The 23,497-nt window shown below is 46.8% G+C and overlaps 1 protein-coding gene and 1 pseudogene across 2 annotated transcripts in view; both read right to left on the bottom strand.

Annotated features, from left to right (window-relative positions):
- The window catches only part of ITGB3 (integrin subunit beta 3), a 65,114-nt gene that overhangs the window by 2,890 nt on the left and 38,727 nt on the right, over positions 1-23,497 (bottom strand). For both annotated transcript variants that reach the window (XM_088654998.1, XM_035136081.3), the window contains exons 7-14: positions 23,005-23,100; positions 22,703-22,792; positions 19,703-19,837; positions 16,787-17,216; positions 9,605-9,833; positions 8,405-8,505; positions 7,443-7,562; positions 400-566 (exon numbers count right to left, since the gene is read on the bottom strand). In XM_088654998.1, coding sequence (XP_088511124.1) covers positions 400-566; positions 7,443-7,562; positions 8,405-8,505; positions 9,605-9,833; positions 16,787-17,216; positions 19,703-19,837; positions 22,703-22,792; positions 23,005-23,100 — 1,368 coding nt within the window. The remainder of the gene's footprint in view (positions 1-399; positions 567-7,442; positions 7,563-8,404; positions 8,506-9,604; positions 9,834-16,786; positions 17,217-19,702; positions 19,838-22,702; positions 22,793-23,004; positions 23,101-23,497) is intronic.
- Positions 10,349-10,452, bottom strand: LOC118095926 (U2 spliceosomal RNA; annotated as a pseudogene).

The raw sequence follows: 23,497 nt of genomic DNA, 5'->3' as shown, positions 1-23,497 counted from the left end.
ACGGGTTCTAGCATATCTCCCTGGCTGCATGCATTTGAGAACATGACATGTCATCGTTATTTCAGCGTTTCTCTCTCCTTCCCTGCAGGCATTAGTTAATGAAGCAGAGCAAAGGGCAGGAAATGCTAGCACAATGAGTCTAGTCATATGTTTTTTCAGCAGCGCAGTGCTGGAGAAATAGGAATGGATGTGGGTTGGTGACACCCACACTGTTTCCCCCGCAATGTCTAGTTTGGAAACTGGTATAAGCCTGATATCCGTGGCTGGTATGATCCACAGCATGAGGATTGCCAGAATATGGAAGCTGAACTAGGGATCACTGCAACAAACCCTTTCCCCCTCTGAATTGTTGCAGGGCTGTTCTCTACTCCTCCATCAACCACCTCTCGTGTATCTCACCGTGTCCCATCTAGCTCGGGCCCGCTCTTCTTCAAACTTGGCGAACTCCCGCCGGTCGTGGATGGTGATGAGCAGTTTCCAGATGAGCAGAGTAGCCAAGCCAATAAGCAAAATGGCTCCCGTCACAGAAAGGAGAACCACCAGGATGTCCGGCCCCTTGGGGCAGTCTGCAAGAGAAGCACGTGTTATCACGCAGGGCTGCGAAACTTCCTCAGTTTCCTACTTTGGTATTCCCATTCTCTCTCCACAACCCACATCAGCACACCAGTAGAGATCTCTACTGAGAATGCACGACAGTAATTCCCATCCCATATGAGAGTGGCTCCCCTCAAATGACTTCCCTTCCTCTCTTTCCATGGTTCATTTTGCACTACACCCATCAAAACTTATTTACATTGTCAAATTTATCTTAATGCTGTCCACGTTTTCAAATATGCACAATTTCCCTTCATATATTCAATAAACATTTTCCAATCTTTTTAAAACGTATGTTCTTCTTGTTCTCTTATTCTATATAAAAAAATTCCTTCAGTAGCACCTGAAAGACCAACTAAGTTTTTATTTTGGTATGAGCTTTCGTGTGCATGCACACTTCTTCAGATACACTTGAAACAGAAGCGTCAGACCCTTATGTATATACAGAGCGTGGGGGTGGGTGGGTGGGAATGGGTGATGGGCTGATGGGAGTGGTAAACCTGTAGATGGCTGTTAACGACTGCTGGTGGCTGCAATTGGTCCTGCGGGGAAAAAGCAAGGGCTGAGGCGCTAAAGAAAGCTTGATCATGCATAATGAGATAAGAATCAAATGTCTTTATTCATCCCAGGTGGCTCCGTGATTTTAAGCTTGGTAATGAGTTCCAGTTCAGCAACTTCTCTTTCCAGTCTGTTCCTGAAATTTTTCTGTAATAAAACAGCTGCTTTGAGATCTTGTATAGAATGTCCTGGGAGATTGAAGTGTTCTCCTACTGGTTTTTCAGTCTTACGGTTCCTGATGTCCGATTTATGTGCATTTATCCTTTGGCGTAGGGTTTGGCCTGTTTGTCCAATATAGAGAGCTGAAGGGCAATGTTCTATGTGTTAGATTTGCAAGCTGCGCATATTCCATCAGTTTATGTTGCCATTCTTCTTCATTTCGAACTTTGCTTGTTTTCCATTGTGGGGCTAACAAAACACAAGCCACCGTTGTGGCATACATAAACAACCTTTTCTGAGAGTGGCTCCACTGCTTGATTCACCAGAAGCAGTTGCTCTGCAAGCACCACCTCAATATACTTGGCTCTCTGCTTCTGAGCTGTGGGAGTCTTATTGTGGGGACAGAGAGCTTGGGGGCCTTTTGTGCCCAGCTGATGGTTCTGTTTCACACATGCATGTTCAACATCTCTTCACGACTGCCACATCAGGCTATGGCCACACATTCAGCTGCTAGCCATCAACAGCTGCACATGCCATGTGTGAATCAGTTCTAATAGGTTTTCTGCTAGAGGCCCAGCTAGGTGAAAGATGGGCATTTTAGGAGACATTTACACTTAACTGAGAAGGGGATCCCCCTTCATGGATCAATGCCTTGTCATGGCGAAGGGGCTTCAATAACTCAGAGAAGCTATGAGCTATGCCATGCAGGGCCACCCAAGATGGACAGGTCATAGGGGAGAGTTTTGACTAAACGTGATCCACCTGGAGAAGGAACTGGCAAGCCACTCCAGTATCCCTGCCAAGAAAACTCCATGGATAAAGACAACAGGAAAAGGTCTGTATAGTTAAAGCTATGGTTTTCCCAGTAGTGATGTATGGAAGTGAGAGCTGGACCATAAAGAAGGCTGATCGCCGAAGAATTGATGCTTTTGAATTATGGTGCTGGAGGAGACTCTTGAGAGTCCCATGGACTGCAAGAAGATCAAACCTATCCATTCTGAGGGAAATCAGCCCTGAGTGCTCACTGGAAGGACAGATCGTGAAGCTGAGGCTCCAATACTTTGGCCACCTCATGAGAAGAGAAGACTCCCTGGAAAAGACCCTGATGTTGGGAAAGATGGACAGCACAAGGAGAAGGGGACGACAGAGGACGAGATGGTTGGACAGTGTTCTCGAAGCTACGAACATGAGTTTGACCAAAGTGCGGGAGGCAGTGGAAGACAGGAGTGCCTGGCGTGCTATGGTCCATGGGGTCACGAAGAGTCGGACACGACTAAACGACTAAACAACAACGAGAAGGGGATCGGATTTTCACAAAACACCTCCTCCCCTTTGTCTCAGTCCTAGTTCTGATCCGACCCTTGTGTTTTCTGCAATTCAAGTTAAGTGCTATAGTGCTCAATCAAATGTGGGACAAACTCTCATCTAGGCGCAGCCCAAGACAAGGACATAAACGACAGAGAATCAGATCCAATGTGGGCACAACCAAAGCCTTCCTAACAGCCAGATCAACACAGTTAAGAACCTCCTCCCTGGAAGTCCAAGGCGTATTTAGGCCACTGCGTACAATAATAATAATAATAATAATAATAATAATAATAATAATAATAATAATAATTTATTATTTATATCCCGCCCATCTGGCCAGGTTCCCCCAGCCACTCTGGGCGGCTTCCAACAAAACATTAAAATACAGAAATGACTCAGGCAGTGGGAATCCTGCCCTGGAGGGAGTTGCAGGTCTCAACAGCCTTTGATGATGTTTTGATGATGCAGCAGCTGTCACAATATCCTTCCCAGAAAGTGTACTGGATAGCCAAAAGATTTCCAACTCTATCTTATTTCTGCATTACTATATGCGTTAAGTCCCATGGAGTTCCAAGAGAACTGGCAGCTTTGTGGTTTCCCACCAGGCATTAAGCTGGCCTCAAAACTGCTCCCCACTGAAGTCTGGCCAGGCCCATGAAATCTATCCCAGTTGGGTGTCTATCTCCTCTGTGCAATACAGTTGCATCTGAGTCACTGGCCAGGTTCAAGGCCCCTGTGGCTGGTCCAGGGGAAGGGGGGGGTAGAATTAGATATAAGTGGTTAAGGATTACTATGATAGAAGAAATATTATTTGAATGTATGGGAAAAAATTTGGGGTATAAATTGTGAGGCTAAGGGAAGAACTAGAGATGGATGGGAAAATAAATTTAGATTTGGATTAATGAATGAATTTTAGGTTGAGGATAATTGATGTGTGTTTTTTTTATATTAGAATTGGTTGTGAGATAATGGAAAAATTGTGTTAGAATGATTTAAGATGATAAATGGAAACTGCTTAGATTTAAAAATTGGACCCAGTGTGGGGGGAATCGAGGAAGTCCACAATGTCAAGTTAATGTAAGAATCTATTTTTTTCTCTTTTGTTTATGTTTATGTTCATTTTTTGCTTCTTGTTTTTGTTTTTGTGATTGAAATGTTTGAAAATCAATAAATATTATTTGAAAATAATAATAATAAAAGTTTTACCAAGGAAAAGCAACAACAACAACAACAAAAAGACCCCTGTGGCTGGGGGTGCATTTGTTTGTACCATTTATTCCTTCTCTTTTGGGGGTCTTTGGCCATGCTACCCTGAACACGCCCGATCTCGACATTCTCTTTGGGGGTTACATGATGATCCCTGGAACTTTTGCTCACATCCGGTTTCCGCCTGCAGGAATGGCGGACCTGTTTTCCATCCCTCTGACCTTCGTAAGGAATTTGGCGGTTGCTAGGGGAGTAAATGGCAACCCCCTACCCTCTCCGGGGGTTACGGAGAGGGGCCACTGGCCCGCGATGCCCCCAGACCCACTCCGACTGTTTATGGAGTGGGGGAGCTTGGGCTGAAGCACTTACGAGGGCCAGGACTCCCAGACGCTAATCTGCATGGCGGGGATTTCCATGATTAAAGAAGATAATTAGGCTTAAATCTATGGACATACTTCAGAAGGAGGGGCAGAAGCGCTGTTTACTGCCGAGAAATCTATGCTGCTGAGGGTGAGGAGTTAAAGGCTGTATTTCATCTGGAAGAAGGATTGATGGGGACGGAGCGATAAGGGAAGCGAGTCTTTCTTTTTTATTTTTTTTCATATGAGTTACTTCGTACCTTCCCAGACGTGATGTCCTGGCTTGTTTGGAGTGAAAGAGAAGCAAAAGACTGTGTGAGTTGAACTTTATAAACTGTTGTTATTGAGTATATTTTTTGAAGATGAGGAGTTGCTGACGAGAAAAGCCCCCCTCTAGTTGGATGGGAGGAGTGCCTGGACGCGTTCGGAGGATTTATGAGTTGTGACGCACTTTGAATTGGAGCAGCGACCTGAAGCTAAGTTCAGCTATAGGGCAAGGAGATCCATTAATTTACCAAGAGTCTATGCATGGTGTGAGGTCTGGTTCTTCTGCCTGGAAAAGCTGTAAATTTTATAAAGATCGTTAATCTATGAGAGAAAACGAAAGTGATTTGAGTTTTTTTAAGATGGCGCTGCTTCGTGTTGAGAGTCGACGCAATAGGGACGCTCCAGACCAAGAAGATTTATGGGGAGGCTGGACTGATTAACTCACACAGGAGAAAGAACATTTGTGAAACTTTGTTTGACATTTATCTCAGCAGCTGGGAAATAATCGGTTGAAAGAGGAAAACATCTATGTGACTGTAAGGGAAAGATCTGGATTATTATGAACTCGGAGAGACGATTTGAACTTTAGAAAAAAGACGGCAGTGGACGGTCGCGAGGAATCCCCAATTTCTTGAAGCATGGGAACCCAAAAAATTTTTCTAGATGATTTGGCATAACATTCGGTTTGATTGATATATATGTGTATAATTTGAAATAATGAATGTGATATAACTGGTTTTAATTGGAAAATTAATAAAAATATATTTTAAAAAAAAAGGAACTTTTGCTCACAAGCCTTCTCAGGCAGGCGGGAGACAGACTATAGCCCTCGCTCCCCTTTGCTGATCTATCAGCAGGCACAGACAGGGGAAGAATTTGCTAACCTAAGCAAAAAAAAAAAGGTCATCTGTTTCATTCTATTTATGCTTTTATTACTGTGAGTCACTCTGGGGGCCCTTTAAAGGTGCAACATAAACTATTGTATAAATAATGTTTGCTTTGGTGTTGTTTTGCTTAATTCATCACTGCTCATCTTGGACGTTCTCTCTCCAACTTGATAAAAAGGTAAAGGGACCCCTGACCATTAGGTCCAGTCGTGACCGACTCTGGGGTTGCGCGCTCATCTCGCGTTATTGGCCGAGGGAGCCGGCGTACAGCTTCCAGGTCATGTGGCCAGCATGACAAAGCTGCTTCTGGAGAACCAGAGCAGCACATGGAAACGCTGTTTACCTTCCCGCTGTAGCGGTTCCTATTTATCTACTTGCATTTTGATGTGCTTTCGAACTGCTAGGTTGGCAGGAGCTGGGACCAAACAACGGGAGCTCACCCTGTCACAGGGATTCGAACCGCCGACCTTCTGATCAGCAAGCCCTAGGCTCAGTGGTTTAACCACAGCGCCACCTGGGTCCCAACTTGATACTTCTAGCTTAACAGAGATCTGCCTATTACGTTCCTGATTCCCCATACCTTCCTTGGCCATGGATGTGGTTCCAGTTTCTCTCTTCCTTCAAATCCCCATTTTCCCATGAAGCCTTTGGCTTGACCCTCATCTACTACAGAAGCAGTCTTAGGTACGTTCTGCTGTGTTGGCAGATATTTGCTCTTTGACAACGAACATCTCCCTTACTGGAGATGTTTTCTTTTCTTCCCCAACACATAAATTAAGTTTGTAAGATCCTTGCCGCAGGAACCTTCTTAAAAAGGTTCCCCCCCCCCCGCTAATGAAACTTTCTGAAGTTTAGTGTATCGCTGCAGCTGCATTTCTCAGGTTGCAGATTAAGCACCCGGGGTGGGGGTGGTGCTAATCTCCAAAGATCAAGCCTCATTTCCATGGCTTTTCATAGAATCATAGAGTTGGAAGAGACCACAAGGGCCATCCAGTCCAACCCCCTGCCAAGCAGGAAACACCATCAAAGCATTTTTGACATATGCCTGTCAAGCCTCTGCTTAAAGACCTCTAAAGAAGGAGACTCCACCACACTTCTTGGCAGCAAATTCCACTGTCGAACAGCTCTTACTGTCAGGAAGTTCTTCCTAATGTTTAGGTGGAATCTTCTTTCTTGTAGCTTGAATCCATTGCTCCGTGTCCGCTTCTCTGGAGCAGCAGAAAACAATCTTTCACCCTCCTCTATATGGCATCCTTTAATATATTTGAACATGGCTATCATATCACCCCTTAACCTTCTCTTCTCCAGGCTAAACATACCCAGCTCCCTAAGCCGTTCCTCATAAGGCATTGTTTCAAGGCCTTTGGCCATTTTGGTTGCACTCCTCTGGACACGTTCCAGCTTGTCAGTATCCTTCTTGAACTGTGGTGCCCAGAACTGGACACAGTACTCCAGGTGAGGTCTGACCAGAGCAGAATACAGTGGTACTATTACTTCCCTTGATCTAGACGCTATACTCCTATTGATGCAGCCCAGAATTGCATTGGCTTTTTTAGCTGCTGCATCACACTGTTGACTCATGTCAAGTTTGTGGTCTACCAGGACTCCTAGATCCTTTTCACATGTACTGCTCTCAAGCCAGGTGTCTCCCATCCTGTATTTGTGCCTTTCATTTTTTTTGCCCAAGTACTTTACATTTCTCCTTGTTAAAATTCATCTTGTTTGCTTTGGCCCAGTTGTCTAATCTATTAAGGTCATTCTGAAGTGTGATCCTGTCCTCTGGGGTATTAGCCACCCCTCCTAATTTGGTGTCATCTGCAAACTTGCTCAGGATGCCCTCAAGCCCATCATCCAAGTCATTGATAAAGATGTTGAATAAGACTGGGCCCAAGACAGAACCCTGTGGCACCCCACTAGTCACTACGCTCCAGGATGAGAAGGAGCCATTGATGAGCACCCTTTGGGTTCGGTCAGTAAGCCAGTAACAAATCCACTGAATGGTAGCATTGTCTAGCCCGCATTTTACCAGAATATCATGGGGCACCTTGTCAAAGGCCTTGCTGAAATCAAAATAGGCTATATCCACAGTCATTTTCATCCTCACCTGGCTCCTCAATGACATAGAGGATGGACTTGCCGCTGGAGTCTTCATAGTACTGGAAACGTACCACACAGTCATTCTCATCCTTGTAAGTGCAATTCACAGCATCCTTTCCCTTGTCTCCTACATAAGGGGAGGGGGCAGGTGAGAAGGAAGAACATGGAAACATTTAGTCCTACAAGTAAAAAGTAAAGGATCCCTGGATGGTTAGGTCCAGTCACAGGAGACTATGGGGTTGCGGCGCTCATCTCGCTTCAGGTCAAGGGAGCCAGCGTTTGTCCACAGACAGCTTTCTGGGTCATGTGGCCAGCATGGCTAAACCGCTTCTGGTGCAACAGGACACCGTGACGGAAACCAGAGCACACGGAAATGCCGTTTACCTTCCTGCTGCAGCTGTACCTATTTATCTACTTGCACTGGCGTGCTTTTGAACTGCTACGGTAGGTTGGCAAGAGCTGGGACAGAGCAACGGGAGCTCACCCCCTCTCAGCCTCACTGATGTGGTCCAAAGGAAAACAGAGCAATACACTTGGCACCAGCCTGGCTGCAGGAGTTGCCAGAAGGAGCCACCCAACCATCTTAGGGGCTCCACTCTGGATTTGTGAAGAGTTGACTCTTAGCCCTTCCTTCTCCCAAAGATGTTACCTCTTAAGGCATCTCTTTGATATTATTAAGATGTAGCATTTGCCCATTTTCTTTTAAAATGCCACTTGAGATTAGAGGCCATTCATTTCCGCCTCTTGTTACATACACATTGCACGCAGAAGTTATTCTTTCTGTCACCCCAAAGCATCTGCTGAAAGAAAAGGTGACCGGCAGCTAAAATATGAGAGGAAGAATGGTGTTGTGTGTGTGTGTGTGTGTGTGTGTGTGTGTGTGTGTGTTAATCACGCCAGAAAGTACTGGCACAGTTGCCATCCCTTCCTGAGGCAGGTCATGCAGAGAGCCCCATGTTTCTTACGCACCAAGCTCCTGCACCAATTCAATCTCGTCCCGGCAGTTGCGGTTGCAGGTCTCTTGCTCCATCAGGATCCCTCTCTCAAACTTCTTGCATTCCACGCACTCCCTGCGTAAGAGAGGAAGAAGCAGGTACTGTGAGAATAATGAAGCAGGCCGAGGGATGCTGGCTGCAGATCCCATGCCTGCAAAAACAGTAGCTATACAGTCGTACCTTGGATCTCAAATGCCTTGGCTCCCAAACAAATAGGCTCCCGAATAACCAAAACCCGGAAGCGAGTGTTCCGGTTGTCGAATGTTCTTTTGGAAGCCAAACATCCGACGCAGGTCCCACGGCTTCCGATTGGCTGCAGGAGCTGCGCTTTGGTTTCCAAACGTTTTGGAACGCCCTCCCACCAGATGTCAAGGAAATAAACAACTACCTGACTTTGAGAAGATATTTGAAGGCAGCCCTGTTTAGGGAAGTTTTTTAACGTTTGATGTTTCATTCTGTTTTTAATCAGTTGGGAGCCGCCCAGAGTGGCTGGGGAAACCCAGCCAGATGGGCAGGGTATAAATAATAAATAATAATAATTATTATTATTTGTCACAGAGGGAGCGTTGCAACTACTCTAAAGTAACGACTCTCCAAACCGTTGCCTTTTCATGCTTTTATTGTGTGCAGGCTATTTACAGTGCTAGAGCTGTACAGGGTACATGTTCTTAGTCTGACCCAGAACCCTGGAGTGACGCTTACCGCGTTTTCTTCCAACATAAGAGTCTGGGCACCCCAAATCTCCTTCCGCGTTTCCTCCTGCGTAATTCCGGAACCGGAGGGAAACAGGGTCTCCTTTCCATGTTTTCCTTCTCCCCCCTCCCCCCCCCGCTCTCTCTTCCTCTCTTACGTGCAGCAGAGGCTCTGCTACCCTGCCAGAGCCCTGTCTCCTACTTCCTCCTTCCCCACTGGACTCTTCCCCCTCCCCGCTGGCTCCGCTGCTGGTGGAAGAGCTACTCCTCAAGATGGGAGGGGGCTCTCTGTACTGTTTCCCCCTCACATTATTAATTATTATGATTAGAGTTAAGAATGCAACCTTGCACCCTAATATTCTACATGTCTGCAGCAGGTTTCTTCCTGATATGATGTTTACTTTAATGGTTTTGCGTTGTTTTGAGAAACGACAGACAACGGGTGCACATACACACACAATCACAGCTCCCCTCTTGCTCACTTCTTGATAGTGCAGGCGTCAGGGCAGGTTGGGCACTTCTCACAGGTATCTCCGTAAGAGCCAGGCTGGGTGCAGACGCATTTCCCGCAGGCACAGTAGCCGCGGCCTTGTCCGCTGCATACCAGCCCATTGCTAGACATGCAGGTGTCCGTCCGGGTGGTGCAGTTGCAGTAGGCTCCCGTCCAGTCGGGGTCGCAGGCACAGTCGCCACAGATGCATTCCCCATGACCTGCGGGCAAATCACAATGCGGCTTATGTGCCAGTGTTGGAGCCCAGATTAAACGGGAGGGGTGGGGGCGCGATCAGAGAGTGCAATGTGTGTGCTGCAAAGGAACAGTTTTTAGCATTCCAGTAACCGACTCTCACCCCTCTTTCTCCCCAACCAAAACAAAAAGTGAAAACTCCATACCCATCCAAGTAGAGTGCACATTAAAGGTAAAGGGACCCCTGACCATTAGGTCCAGTCGCGGACGACTCTGGGGTTGTGGCGCTCATCTCGCTTAACTGGCCGAGGGAGCTGGCGTACAGCTTCCAGGTCATGTGGCCAGCATGACTAAGCCGCTTCTGGCCAACCAGAGCAGTGCACGGAAACGCTGTTTACCTTCCCGCTGTAGCGGTACCTATTTATCTACTTGCACTTTGACGTGCTTTCGAACTGCTAGGTTGGCAGGAGCTGGGACCAAGCAACGGGAGCTCACCCCGTCACAGGGATTCGAACCGCCGACCTTCTGATCGGCAAGCCCAAGAGGCTCAGTGGTTTAACCCACAGTGCCACCCGCTGTCCTAGAGTGCACATTAGGACAGAGCAGATACTACACTTGATCTTAGCCAAAAGGCCGAGAAGTGATCCACTATTTGACTATGGAGTCAAAACCCAAAAATGTATTTTATGTAATTGACTTTTTATTTCTATTCTTTCTGTATCGTATCATTGTTTTATTGCTGTGGCCGATGGCTGATGCAAATAAAGGATTCATTCGTTCCTTCATTGGAACCCGCTCCACCCCATCTGTCACCCCAGGTTCCTATGAAGATAAAACAGGATAACCCCTTTTGCTGTCCTCAGAGGAAGGGTGAGAAACGAATGTGATAAATTACATAAAATAATATCAGCTGGCGCAGACATTCTCCCTAGGTTGGGGAAGGGCCAAGGCAACAGAGGGTATACACTGGTACCTCGGTTACAAACACAATTGGTTCTGGAAGTCTGTACTTAAACTGAAGCGTACTTAACCTGAAGCGAACTTTTCCATTGAAAGTAATGGAAAGTGGATTAATCCATTCCAGATGGTCTGTGGAGTACTTAAACTGAAGCATACTTAACCTGAAGCGAATTTTCCCATTGAAAGTAATGGAAAGTGGATTAATCCGTTCCAGACAGGTCCGCAGAGTACTTAAACTGAAAATACTCAAACCAAGGCGTACTTAAACTGAGGAATGACTGTACTCTTAATAATTTACTTCACCGTTGCCAGACACCAAGGCCTGTGCTTGCATTTAATTCCCACCCAAGTAGGTACTGACCTTGCTAAACCACTGGTGCAGTTAGACCATTAGTTGTTTGGGAGGTGCCCGCTCCAACCAGGAGGCCCCAAGAAAGGCTGCCATGGAAATATTCAGAGGAAATGTTTTCTCCGAGGTGCCCAGCTCTGCCCACGCACTCCTGGGACAGAGGGTAGGTGGCAACCCACAGCCCCCCCCCGCTAACTATGAAGAAGACTGGTTAATGAGAAACTCAAGTGAATCATGGCCGGGTTGGGGGTGGGGGAGAGAAGGAGCAGCTAGTTTGGGAGGGGGGAGTCTCTAGTGACACTGGGGAAAACACATGCCGACCGAGAGAACAGGCCGTGCGTGTTTGTCACTCGCTTTAGAATTAATTACTCCGATGGAATGAGCCGGGAGACAATGACCTAGTCAAAAGTTGCCGGGGAGGACGAAGCTTGTGGAGGAAAGAACAACAAGAACAGAAAAAGGAATTGGGAGCTGTAGCAAATCTGTCTAGTTTTCACATTTACATGCCAAAATCCACCTCCCTGGGTTAGGTCTGTGCACCTTTTTTTAAATAATTAACAAAAACCAGTCTCGCTCCAACGCCTTAACTGCAGCCTCGAGGCACAATGACCGTTCCCCACATAAAAGGGGAGGCGCATTTTGCGCGGCCGCGCGCAGCCCCCTGGGGCAGCCCTGGAAGTTCGGAGGCCGGGTGATGATCAATCAGGATCATGCAATCGACCAGGGACACACATGATTGACCGGTTGGGTATGCCTGTTCTATGGCAATGAGCTTCTTGAAAGATTCCATCAATTGTGTCTCCAAAAAAGCTTGCACATCACTTGGGAAGACAGGCGAACTAATATCAGTGTACTGGATGAAGCAGAGCTCACCAGTGTTGAAGCCATGATTCTTCAACATCAACTTCGTTGGACTGGTCATGTTGTGCGGATTCCTGATGATCATCTTCCAAAGCAACTACTCTATTCCGAACTTAAAAATGTAAAGCGTAGTGCCGGTGGTCAACAAAAGAGGTTTAAAAACTGTCTCAAAGCAAATCTAAAAAAATGTAGTATAAACACCAGCAATTGGCAAACATTGGCCTGCAAGTGCTCCAATTGGAGAACAGCCTTTACCAAAGGTGTCGTGGGCTTTGAAGACACTCAAACTCAGAACGCAAGGGAGATATGTGCTAAGAGGAAGGCACGCTTGGCAAATCCACACTGTGATCAACTCCCACCCGGGAACCAATGTCCCCACTGTGGAAGGACGTGTGGGTCCAGAATTGGCCTCCACAGTCACTTACAGACTCATTGTTAAAACTGTGTTTATGGTAGACAATCTTACTCGGCTACTAGTGATCACCAAAGAAGAAGGGATTGGAGGAATTCAATTCAGTTCACATTTAGAAATGAGCTTGGGCCGAGTCACGCTTTTTGAAAACCGTACATGAACTGAAACACAGCCAGTCTTCAAAATTCTCTCCGTTTTACAACCGAGAACATCCACGTACTGCAACGACATGTGCATGGCAATGCATAAGTTAGCGAAAGCAACCTACAAAAATGTGTTGCCTCAGGGAAAACAGCTTTGCGGAAGTGTGATGAGGCAAAACTGCGTGCGGAAAGTGTATATCAGAGGAGAAATCCACGCTAAAATGCTGATGGATTTTCATGGGTGCTTTTTATTTCAATCGCAGACCTAACCTGGAAACGTGGAGGACTGAACTTAAGATTGGGAAAATGAGAAACCGAGGGAAAACCAACACGGACAGATTCACTCATCTCCAAATGAGATTCAAGGCTACTGTGGCTTGCCACCTCTCGTTTCCTCTCAGTCTTTTAGGGATGAGCAGGAGAAGGCTTGGCTACATTATCTCCCAATTCAGTGGTGGATTCAGGCCCAAACCATGTTTTATGTGAGGGCCTTGTTTCTACTACGATATCCTCTGAATGGGGTATCAAAGGTCAGTATTCTCCTAAAAGAATCACAGCGGCTTACGCAATGAACGGCATGCCTGCTTTTATCAATGGGCTGTAAACATCTCAAACGGCCGCATTGCACAATGTTTGTAGTATTTTGCAACACACACAGAAACTCATATGGAACGGAATGAGCTGCTGCTCTGTACAAGGGGCAAGGATGATTCTCCCAGCTCACACAACCACAACGGTTGCCCCTTTCCCCATCAGTCCTTATCACGTTGAGTCACCCACGAAGCCACGCTGAATTCTGTAACTGAAAAGAAAGGCACACCCAAGCAGACCTTTCATCCTTCAGGAAAGCAGGCATAATCAAAGTCTGGATCAAGAAGTCATAAATTACAAGCACAGACTAGGAAGCACTGCAGAACTGGCACCCTCCCTTTCAACATCAAGCTTTCCACTTGCACAGAAATCTTCTTTGAGGAGGTTAACAAATTCAGTTCCTGCATGAATAAGAGTTTTGTGTAACCCACGAGCTTGATATCGTGTGAACACCAAATGCTCAAATATAAATGTTATTACATTTTGAAACCTACCTCCTATGGCAAAATACAAAAAGTTCTCTCTCTCTCTCTCTCTCTCTGTGTGTGTGTGTTTCTGTTGCCTATGTATATATAGTTATTATAGTAATTACTTATATCCCGCCTTTTTCCCTGATGGGAACCATAGCTGCCAAGTTCCGGCCTGAGAAATAAGGGACTGGACCGGAAGTAGCATTAAAAGTCGCTTCTGAGCATGTTCCGCCCAGTTCCAAAATGGCCGCTGTGCCAGAATAAACCGGGGAAAAACAAAAATAAAATCCATTTTTTCGGCTGGGAACAGCTGGAAAAACGGGGGTTTCCCGGAGAATACGGGAGACTTGGCAGCTATGATGGGAACACTCAGAGTGGCTTACAGATAAAAATGAAACAGCTAACAACATAGAAAAAATAAGAATAAAAACCAATTAAACGCTAACAGAATTAAAACTATTATGTATAGCTAAAACAAAGTCCTCAAAAGTCATTAAGGATGATCTGTCTTTCAGCCTGGAGCCTCCAGGTTCCCTTTCAGAAGTGAGGCCAAAAGTGCACTTATTTCTTAATCCCTTCTAAGATCCGAACCCCATGTCCTTCCCTTTTTTCTCCCGTATCCCAAATAACTCTCTTGGACAGGGTAATCTGCTTAGCATAGATCAGCAAGAAACTGATTTCTGGCAGACCCAACAGAGTAAGTATGTGAGTACTTTTCCCACATCAAAGTTCAGCTAAAATTAAATCTTGGCCATGTGGGGCCTCGTTCTGAAGGAGTGGAGCCAAAGACTAACAGATTCACCACCTAGGAAGGGAAGGAGGGTGTGCTCACTTCATGTTTCTGTCCACATGTGATTATTCCTCAGGAACACCTTTGCAGTCATACCTCGGTTTAAGTACGCTTCGGTTTGAGAAATTTCAGTTTAAGTACTCTGCGGACCTGTCTGAAACGGATTAACCCACTTTCCATTACAGTGGTACCTCGGTTTACAAACACAAATGGTTACGGAATTCTGTACTTAACCTGAAGCGAACTTTCCCATTGAAGGTAATGGAAAGTGGATTAATCCGTTCCAGACAGGTCCGCGGAGTACTTAAACTGAAAAGACTCAAACCGAGGCGTACTTAAACCGAGGTAGGACTGTACTTTCAATGGGAAAGTTCGCTTCAGGTTAAGTTCGCTTCAGGTTAAGTACGGACTTCCAGAACAAATTGCACTCATACTTCGGGTTAAGTACGCTTCAGGTTGAGTACTCCGCGGACCCGTCTGGAATGGATTAATCCACTTTCCATTACTTTCAATGGGAAAGTTCGCTTCAGGTTAAGTACGCTTCAGTTTAAGTACAGTGGAACCTCGGTTTATGAACACCTCGGTTTATGAATTTTCGGTTTATGAACGCCGCGGACCCATCTGGAACGGATTAATTCACTTTCCATTACTTTTAATGGGAAAGTTCGCTTCAGTTTATGAACGCTTCAGTTTATGAACAGACTTCCGGAACCAATTACACCCATGTTTCAGTTTATGAACGCTTCAGTTTAAGTACTTCACGGACCCGTCTGGAACGGATTAATCCACTTTCCATTACTTTCAATGGAAAAGTTCGCTTCAGTTTATGAACGGTTACTCCGCGGAACGTCTGGAACGGATTAATCCACTTTCCATTACTTTCAATGGGAAAGTTCGCTTCAGTTTATGAACAGACTTCCGGAACCAATTGTGTTCATAAACCAAGGTACCACTGTACTCTATGGACCATCTGGAACGGATTAATCCACTTTCCATTACTTTCAATGGGAAAGTTCGCTTCAGTTTATGAACAGACTTCCGGAACCAATTGTGTTCATAAACCGAGGTACCACTGTACTCTATGGACCATCTGGAACGGATTAATCCACTTTCCATTACTTTCAATGGGAAGGTTCGCTTCAGGTTAAGTACGCTTCAGGTTAAGTACAGACTTCCGGAACCAATTGTGTACTTAAAGTTTAAACCGAGGTACCACTTATTTCTGTCAAGCACTGGCTGGTTCTATGAATTGATTATTGTTAGAAAGACTTCAGTTGGCACTGTGTTTGAGATGTGTGCCCAAAGCTACAAACCTCTTTGCCTTAAAAAAATAAAATATATTGACTGTTGGATGCATGTTGATTTTTTTAAAAAGGGAACCAGGGCACATGCCCAGTGGCATAGCGTGGGTTGCCGGTACCTGAGGTGAAGGAAGTGTGGTGCCCCCCCGGATGGACTGGGGAGCTGGGGGGGGGACTCACCTGGGGGGGGCAGCTGTGTGGAGCCCACATGGAGGGTGAATGGAGCCCGCCTCCAACAGGCCCCTCACCTGCTGCCTCCACCCACCTGACCACTAGACCAACCTGCCTCTGCCTGTTGTGGGGGTGTCTGATTGAGCCCCCTCAAAAATATGCGCCTGGGGCCATGGCCTCCCTGTCCCATCCCTCCGTCCCCCCCCAATGCTACGCCTCTGCACATGCCTTTAAAAAGGTACTGCCCTTTCTGCAACATAATCTGGGATCGATTCAAAGGTGGGGCATTGCAACTGGGCACAGAGCTCCCCCTGCGAAATCAGAGGAGGAAACCAAACCTCTCCGGCTAGACACAAAAAGTTTGAAAGAGAGCCGGCAGCATTTCAAGAGAGCCATCCATTCCTATGGGGCACCAACAGCCCCCACCCAAGCAGCCAGATGTCGGTCCAGTACACCTGAAGGAGCATCTCCACCCCCATCGTTCTGCCTGGACAATGAGGTCCAGTGCCGAGGGCCTTCTGGCGGTTCCATCGCTGTAAGAAGCCAAGTTACAAGGAACCAGGCAGAGGGCCTTCTCGGTAGTGGCACCTGCCGTGTGGAACGCCCTCCCATTAGATGTCAAAGAGAAAAACATCTACCAGACTTTTAGAAGACACCTGAAGGCAGCCCTGTTTAGGGAAGCTTTTAAAGTTTAACAGACCATTGGATTTTAATATTTTGTTGGAAGCCGCCCAGAGTGGCTGGGGAAACCCAGCCAGATGGGCGGGATATAAATAAATAATAATAATAATTATTATTATTATTATTTTGGGCTACAGAGGTGTGAGAAGGGGACGAATGGAACGCAGCAGGGGCAGCGGTCCTTTCGTTTCAAATTGCACCAAGTTCTCAAAAGCCCCGTTCCAAGCCCCCCAGACATTTCCCCACTTACCAGAGCACAGCTCGCCCTTGAACCGGACGCAGGAGAAGTCATCGCATTCACAGTACTTGCCGGAGATCTTGCCGAAGTCACTGCTGTAGCAGACGCACTGGCCGCAGATGCATTCTCCCCGCTGGTTGCAAGCAGGCTGCCCCTGGCGGGGGCTGCAGTTATCCTGCTGCAAGGGGCTGTATTCCTCCTCGGAGCACTCGCACTGGGTGCCCAGGCGGCCTGGGTGGCAGCGGCACATGCCACATTCAAAGGTGCCGTTGCCGTTGCTGCAGATGTCACTGTTCGGCCTGGCGAACTTCTGGCAACGGCAGTCGCAGTCAAAGTACACCTCCACCGTCAGGCTGTCCTCAAAGCCCACCGGCTTGATGGTGAAAGTCTTATGCCGTTCCGCAGGGCAGCCACGCACCTTTGCTTCAATACTGAAGCTCACCTGGAAAGAGCAAGACATCCGGAACTGCCCTCACATCCTTCCTCAAGGAAACACCTTTTTTAAAAGGACAATGTCAGGGGGCCTGATATGGCTACTCTAGAGTAACGACTCCAGCATGGTCTTTTAAGGCTTTTATTAAGTGCTGATTATTTACAGTGTTCAGAGCAGTAAAAATGCATCCTTAAGGTGAGGTGTCAGAACCTCCGAATGGCGATTGGCGCGTTTTCTTCCAGCACCAAAGCTTTGGCAGACCCAACCTCTTCCCCCTACGTTTGCGTCGCAATTCGGGAGTTGGGGGGATTGGCCTCCCCCCCCCCGTGCGTCCAACTTCCTGTCCCACCTGCGGCATGGGCTCCACAACCTTGCCTGAGCCTCGGACACCACTTCCTGACTCTCCGCTGGAGGCAGAGCTCTCCTTACTCTCTCCAGTGCTTGGGGATGGGCTGGAACTTAAGATGGGAGGGACTTCCCTGTATCCCTTGTCCCTCACAGACAACCATTCGGATTCTGCGCTTTTAATAACCCATCTCTCACAGCCTTGAAGTGGAATTGCCCAATTCATACAAAAGCTGCCCATTTACGATATTGAAATGAATTGTGATGACATTCTCTTGCTCAGTAACTGGGCAGAATCTCAGCGCATTTATTGGGGGGAAAGACCATGTCTCTCCACTTACTGGATCACATTCATCCAGTGCTTTACCAGCTGCACTGGCTCCCGGTGGAGTACAGGATCAGGTTTAAGGTGCTGGTTTTGACCTTTAAGGCCTTATGCAGCTTAGGACCCTCGTACCTACGGGACTGCCTCTCCCAGTATGCCCCTCAGAGGACATTAAGGTCCACAAATAATAACATACTGGAGATCCCGAGTCACAAGGTAGTTAGGCTGGCCTCGACCAGGACCAGGGCCTTCTCAGTACTGGCCCCGACCTGGTGGAACGCTCTGTCTCAGGAGACTAGGGCGCTGCGGGATTTGTCATCTTTTCGTAGGGCCTGCAAGACAGAGCTGTTCTGCTTGGCCTTTGGACTGACTCAGTCTGACCCCGGGGTTACCCTCCCCTAAGGTTTCATCTTATAATGGTTTTATTTTACTTGTAGATTTTTAATTAAAATGGAATTTTAACATTGTATTAATCTGCATTTTAATTGAATTCTTTCTTTTATACCTGCGTTGATATTTTTGTTGTTAGCCGCCCTGAGCCCGGTCTTGACTGGGAAGGGCGGGGTATAAATAAAATTATTATTATTATTATTATTATTATTATTATTATTATTATTAACGCAGCTCTTAGACATCATAGTATAGGACAAACACCCTTGTGCTTGGAGCAGTTTCAAAGGACTGCGTGACATGGGGAGATGCAGTCACTTTTTCAGGAAATTTACAGGAATTTCTGTTCAACTGCTTCCATTACTAATAGTTCTGTTAAGTGCTGTTTCATGAAACTGATTTAAATTCTCTCCGCTTACTAAACAAAGAGTGTCATTATTCAGGGGGAGCTGGTTTTGTTTTTCGTTTTGCATCCAATAGGCAATTCCATATATAACCTCTTGTTATTTTTGCAGCAGTGGCAAACATGGTGATCCACCGTAGTGGATGGAGAATGGCTGGGGACAGGTCTGTTTTTAGTCTTAGGCAGGCATCCCCAAACTCGGCCCTCCAGATGTTTTGGGACTACAACTCCCATCATCCTTAGCTAACAGGACAAGTGGCCAGGGATGATGGGAGTTGTAGTCTCAAAACATCTGGAGGGCCAAGTTTGGCCATGCCTGGTCTGTCTTAGGGAAGGGAGTGTAGCAAATCAGATCATCTTAGCAGGGAAAAGGGGTTAAAAAAAAAAAAGGTAAAGGACCCCTGAATGGTTAAGTCCAGTCAAAGGTGACTATGGGGTGCAGCGCTCATCTCGCTTTCAGGCCGAGGGATCCGACATTTGTCTGCAGACAGCTTTCCAGGTCATGTGGCCAGCATGACTAAACCGCTCCTGGCGCAACATGACACCATGACAGAAACCAGAGTGCGCGGAAACACTGTTTACCGACCCGCCGGAGCGGTATCTATTTATCTACTTGCACTGGTGTGCTTTCAAACTGCTAGGTTGGCAGGAGCAATGGGACAGAGCAATGGGAGCTCACTCCATCGTGGGGATTCGAACCGCTGACCTTCTGGTCGGCAAGCCAAGAGGCTCAGAGGTTTAGACCAGTGCCGCGTCCCAAGGGAAAAGGGTGCTTGATGCTACTGAATACAAATCTGCAGATGCATGGTCCCTTTTTAACTTTTGGGGGCCCCAAATTTCAACCCCCTTTTTTTTAAAAAAAGAAACCCTCTACACAAAAGGTTTATGACGAAGGCAGAAATATTACTTGCACATTCTGCTGACACTTCCCTCTTGCCTCTTTGATTTGAACCTTCTCAAGACTGCTGGTGGAGGTTTGGATTCCCTTTGAACGAGAGACATGGAGAAGTTCTTATTGCCCCTGCAACTCACCGTGTCTCCAATCTTAAGGCCAACGCAGGACTTAACTCCCGGAATGACTTCATTGTTCAGGCAGGTGGCATTGAATGAGAGGGACAATTCATCGGGCAGATTGCGAACTTCTAGTTCAATCTTGGAACGAATTTTCTGAAAGAGGAACAGGGGGAATGTCTGAGGACTCGGCTACATTAGTAAAAATAAACAGTTATAAATGCATTATAACACTGTGACACCAGATGGCGCTGTAGAGCTTAATCAGAACTGAATGGAATTTTCCATTGTGAGCTTTAAAACTGTCCCCCCCCCCCGAGCATTTCCAGAGCGCTTTTTATAGCTGTGTAGAGGCAGCCACAGTCTCAAGCTCAAAGTGAACCCGCAACAAAAAAAGCAAACACATTTCCCTATTTGTTCATATTTATTCTAGATTACATCCAAAAACAAAAGGTCTCTGAGTGGCTTACAACAATGCTAAAACACAATTATAAGCCGTAAAAACTGAGCAGGCCTGGAAAACAATATTTCGGGGTTGTGTGCAGTGCTGGTTGTATTCAGAAGAAAACCACTGAAATTAATGAGCCTGTTAGTCCTGTCCATTAAATCGAGTGGCTCAACCCTGAGCATGACTAGCACTGGATACAGCCTGCAATTCTATTACTTCATTCATTCCTCTAAAATCAATCCAGAGTGTGGATGATTCAGGGTGATGCAGTGGACTCAGTAAAGTGTGTCACCTTGAGAAAGTCACACCAAACCTCCAAAGGAGAATGCACTGCAACATTTTGTTGCAAGCCCCAAACACCTGAAATGGGTTTAGGGCTCTAGCCAGCCTAGAGAAGGTCTTTCAAACCTCACAGAAAAACAACAAAGGACACTGACTACCCCCTGCTATGCCAGAGGGGCTTTCAGCCTGGAAAGTGAGCTGTTTTATTATATGTAGACACACACACACACACACACACACACACACACACACACACACACAGAGAGAGAGAGAGAGAGAGAGAGAGAGAGAGAGAGAGAGAGAGAGAGAGAGAGAGAGAGAGATGCATACATGTTATTCAACAGGGATCATGTTGCTCTGCTTAGCAGGAAGTAGCAAAAGGGGGGCAGGAAGCTTCTAATTAAATACTGCTTCTGATAAGTTATGAGAAAAGAAAACATTCGGGGGGGCACAGTAAATGCTAGAATCCAACTATATTTTAAGTAGGTTATCCGGATGGCTCCATAAAATCAGAGTACACAAAGGATAGCATTCCCAGACCAAACTCCTGGAGTGGAAGCAATATTAATGCATTATCACTTACACTAGGAGACAGCACTTCAGATTGCCCTGGTATTTACATCTGAAGGGTGGTATACAAAATAATTTTTGTTTTAAAAGGGGGGGGGGCATGCTTGAAAGTCCACATCCCTCTTCTGCAACCCCATGATAATATCTCTCTGAGTGTGGAAAACTAAGATGCCATAGAGAAAAGCTCAGAATGACTGCTCCACACATCAATGGAGGGTGACTTTTGCGTGGTCGCGCGCAGCCCCCTGATCCCAGAGGGCGACTCCCTGGTAGTTCGGGGCTAGCATCACCTTCCCAGGTAGGATGCCAGGGGTCTCCGCCTACCCAATCCTGCCTGGGGAGGTGTTGCCAGGGGATGGCCAGGTAAGGGGAGGGACTGTCCGGCTCACACAAGAGAATTTGAATCTTACCTCCAAGCACCAGTTGGTTCCAGAGCTTCTCCCACCCTCCACACCCTCATTCAAGTTCTTTTGCAGGTTAACCTTTTCTCTACAGCTTCACAGGCGCTGCTATGTCAAGGCCGCTGTTGAAGGGTGGGAAAGGAATTTTTCTGCATTGGCAGGTTTCGCCTTTCCCGTAGCAATACGTCACAACTTTGGCGGTGTCAGGCCTTGGGCGGAATTCTTTGGCGATTTTCCTAGAGGGACGGGCGTGAGGCGGAGACCTCACCCCCTTTGCGGCAACAAGAGCGGGGTATTGGGGGAAGCCTTGACCATGCCAATAGGCGTCATCGCTTCCCCCTTCCAGCGGCGGTGAACAGGGGGCGGGCTCTCTCTGCTTGAACATATGTTCTCCAGAGCCAGCCCCAACTCCCATACATGTGGATAACCCCGAAGCCTCCCGGAACCCCGGCTGGGGACTGGGGAGGATAACGCCCAATGCCTGAGCCAAGGTCTCCCTACATCTGAATCTTAATAAAGTTGTGGCCAATATGAATCCCATAGCACATTTGAAATATACTCGGAGTCGAGAGTGAATTTCATGCTCTTTATTCAGCTCGTAGTCATCAAGGAGAAGAAGAGAAGAATGCCCTTTTCCCCAAACCATCTGCTTATATACATTATTTACACAATGGGCTTTGCTACTTCAGGGCTACACCTGCAGGCCAATCAGGTTGCGGATTCACTTCTGCCAGCCGCCTGATTGGCTGCTCATGCAGGCCAATCATGTTGCGGATTCACTTCCACCTGGAGTTGGATTGGGTGGCTCCTGCGGACCAATCAGACTGCTGATTCAGGATCCTATTGTTCTATGATTGAGCTCAGTACATAACACCATTGTTACGCGTCTTTATTCCACTCAGCTGGTCGCTGGGGGGGGCGTTGGGGGACTCCGCCTGTCCACGCAAAGCCCAAACTAGACAGAAAACCCTTTGTGCAACTGGGAAGTGAATTAAAACCTGCCCTCCTGAACAGAGTAACAATAGAAGGCACAGCTGGGTTACCAATTCAATTTTAAGACCTGCATTTCCTCCGCTTTTACAACTTTGCAACTATGCGCAGCAGGCAATGCCTCTGGATCATGACCCCTGGAATTTAGGGAGCCGCACTAGCCAAAGCGAACCCTGTGCACCTCATCGAAATACACAAGTGTTGCCTGTATCACACAACACAGTTGGCTTAGCTGTGCGAGGTGGCCCTGGGAATCCGGCACCTCTGGCTGTTGCCCATTTTGCCTGGACCAGCCTCGCTTCTGCATATCTCACAGGTCTAGGCACTCACCTCATAGGAATCCACAATGAGTTGCAAAACATTGCTGGAGTCAGCTGACAGGGTGCCTACGGTAGTGCCAGGGATCAGCTCGCTGTAGTTCTGAAAATAAAGAAGGGGCGTGTGTGTTTCCAGTAAACTTGGGCGAGATTCTGCTAATATTTAGGCCGATAAGGGCTTTTGTTTGCTCCATCCTGGACAATCTAAAAGGGTAACGCCCAAGCTGATAGTTTAGCATTCGGACAGCCTCGTTCAAGCCCCACCCGCCAATCCAATGTTCTCGAGGAAACTGTAGCTTCGAAGGGTCTACTTACCCGGTAGAGGTCCACAATGGCCTTTGTCACGGCAAAAATCAAGTTGATGTTTTTCTGGGAGAGTTTCTCTGTCATCAAGCCGAGGGACGGATAATCCTTGGCAGGGGAGGGGAGAGGAAGTTAGGGAGCAGAAAATCCACTTATGTCTGTTGTGAGGGGAACAGGATAAACACATTTTCATCCTATTTCCCCCCCCTCAAAAGGACTAGGATACCGTAGGAAGGACAGTCCAGCTTTTCATACCAAGTGGTCTGCAAGCAACTGATGGGCCACACGCTGAACTATCATAAATTAAAGTGTTTTCAAAATATTTAATGTTATTTGAGATACAGAATTAATACATGTAATTAAGTACACAGTTAATAGATTTAATGATTAAACAATTTTATACACAGATGCATGTGCTTTCGTTCACAACACATGACACACACACAAAATTTTTTAAGGCTTTTTGACTTTTTTCTTGAATGTTTCTGAGGGCCGTCAAAAAAGG

The sequence above is a fragment of the Zootoca vivipara genome, chromosome 12 (assembly GCF_965207765.1).
Source record: "Zootoca vivipara chromosome 12, rZooViv2.hap1.1, whole genome shotgun sequence".
In the NCBI taxonomy this organism is placed as follows: Eukaryota; Metazoa; Chordata; class Lepidosauria; order Squamata; family Lacertidae; genus Zootoca; species Zootoca vivipara.
The sequence above is the reverse complement of the archived record's forward strand: the minus strand, read 5'-3'. Positions and strand labels throughout refer to the sequence as shown.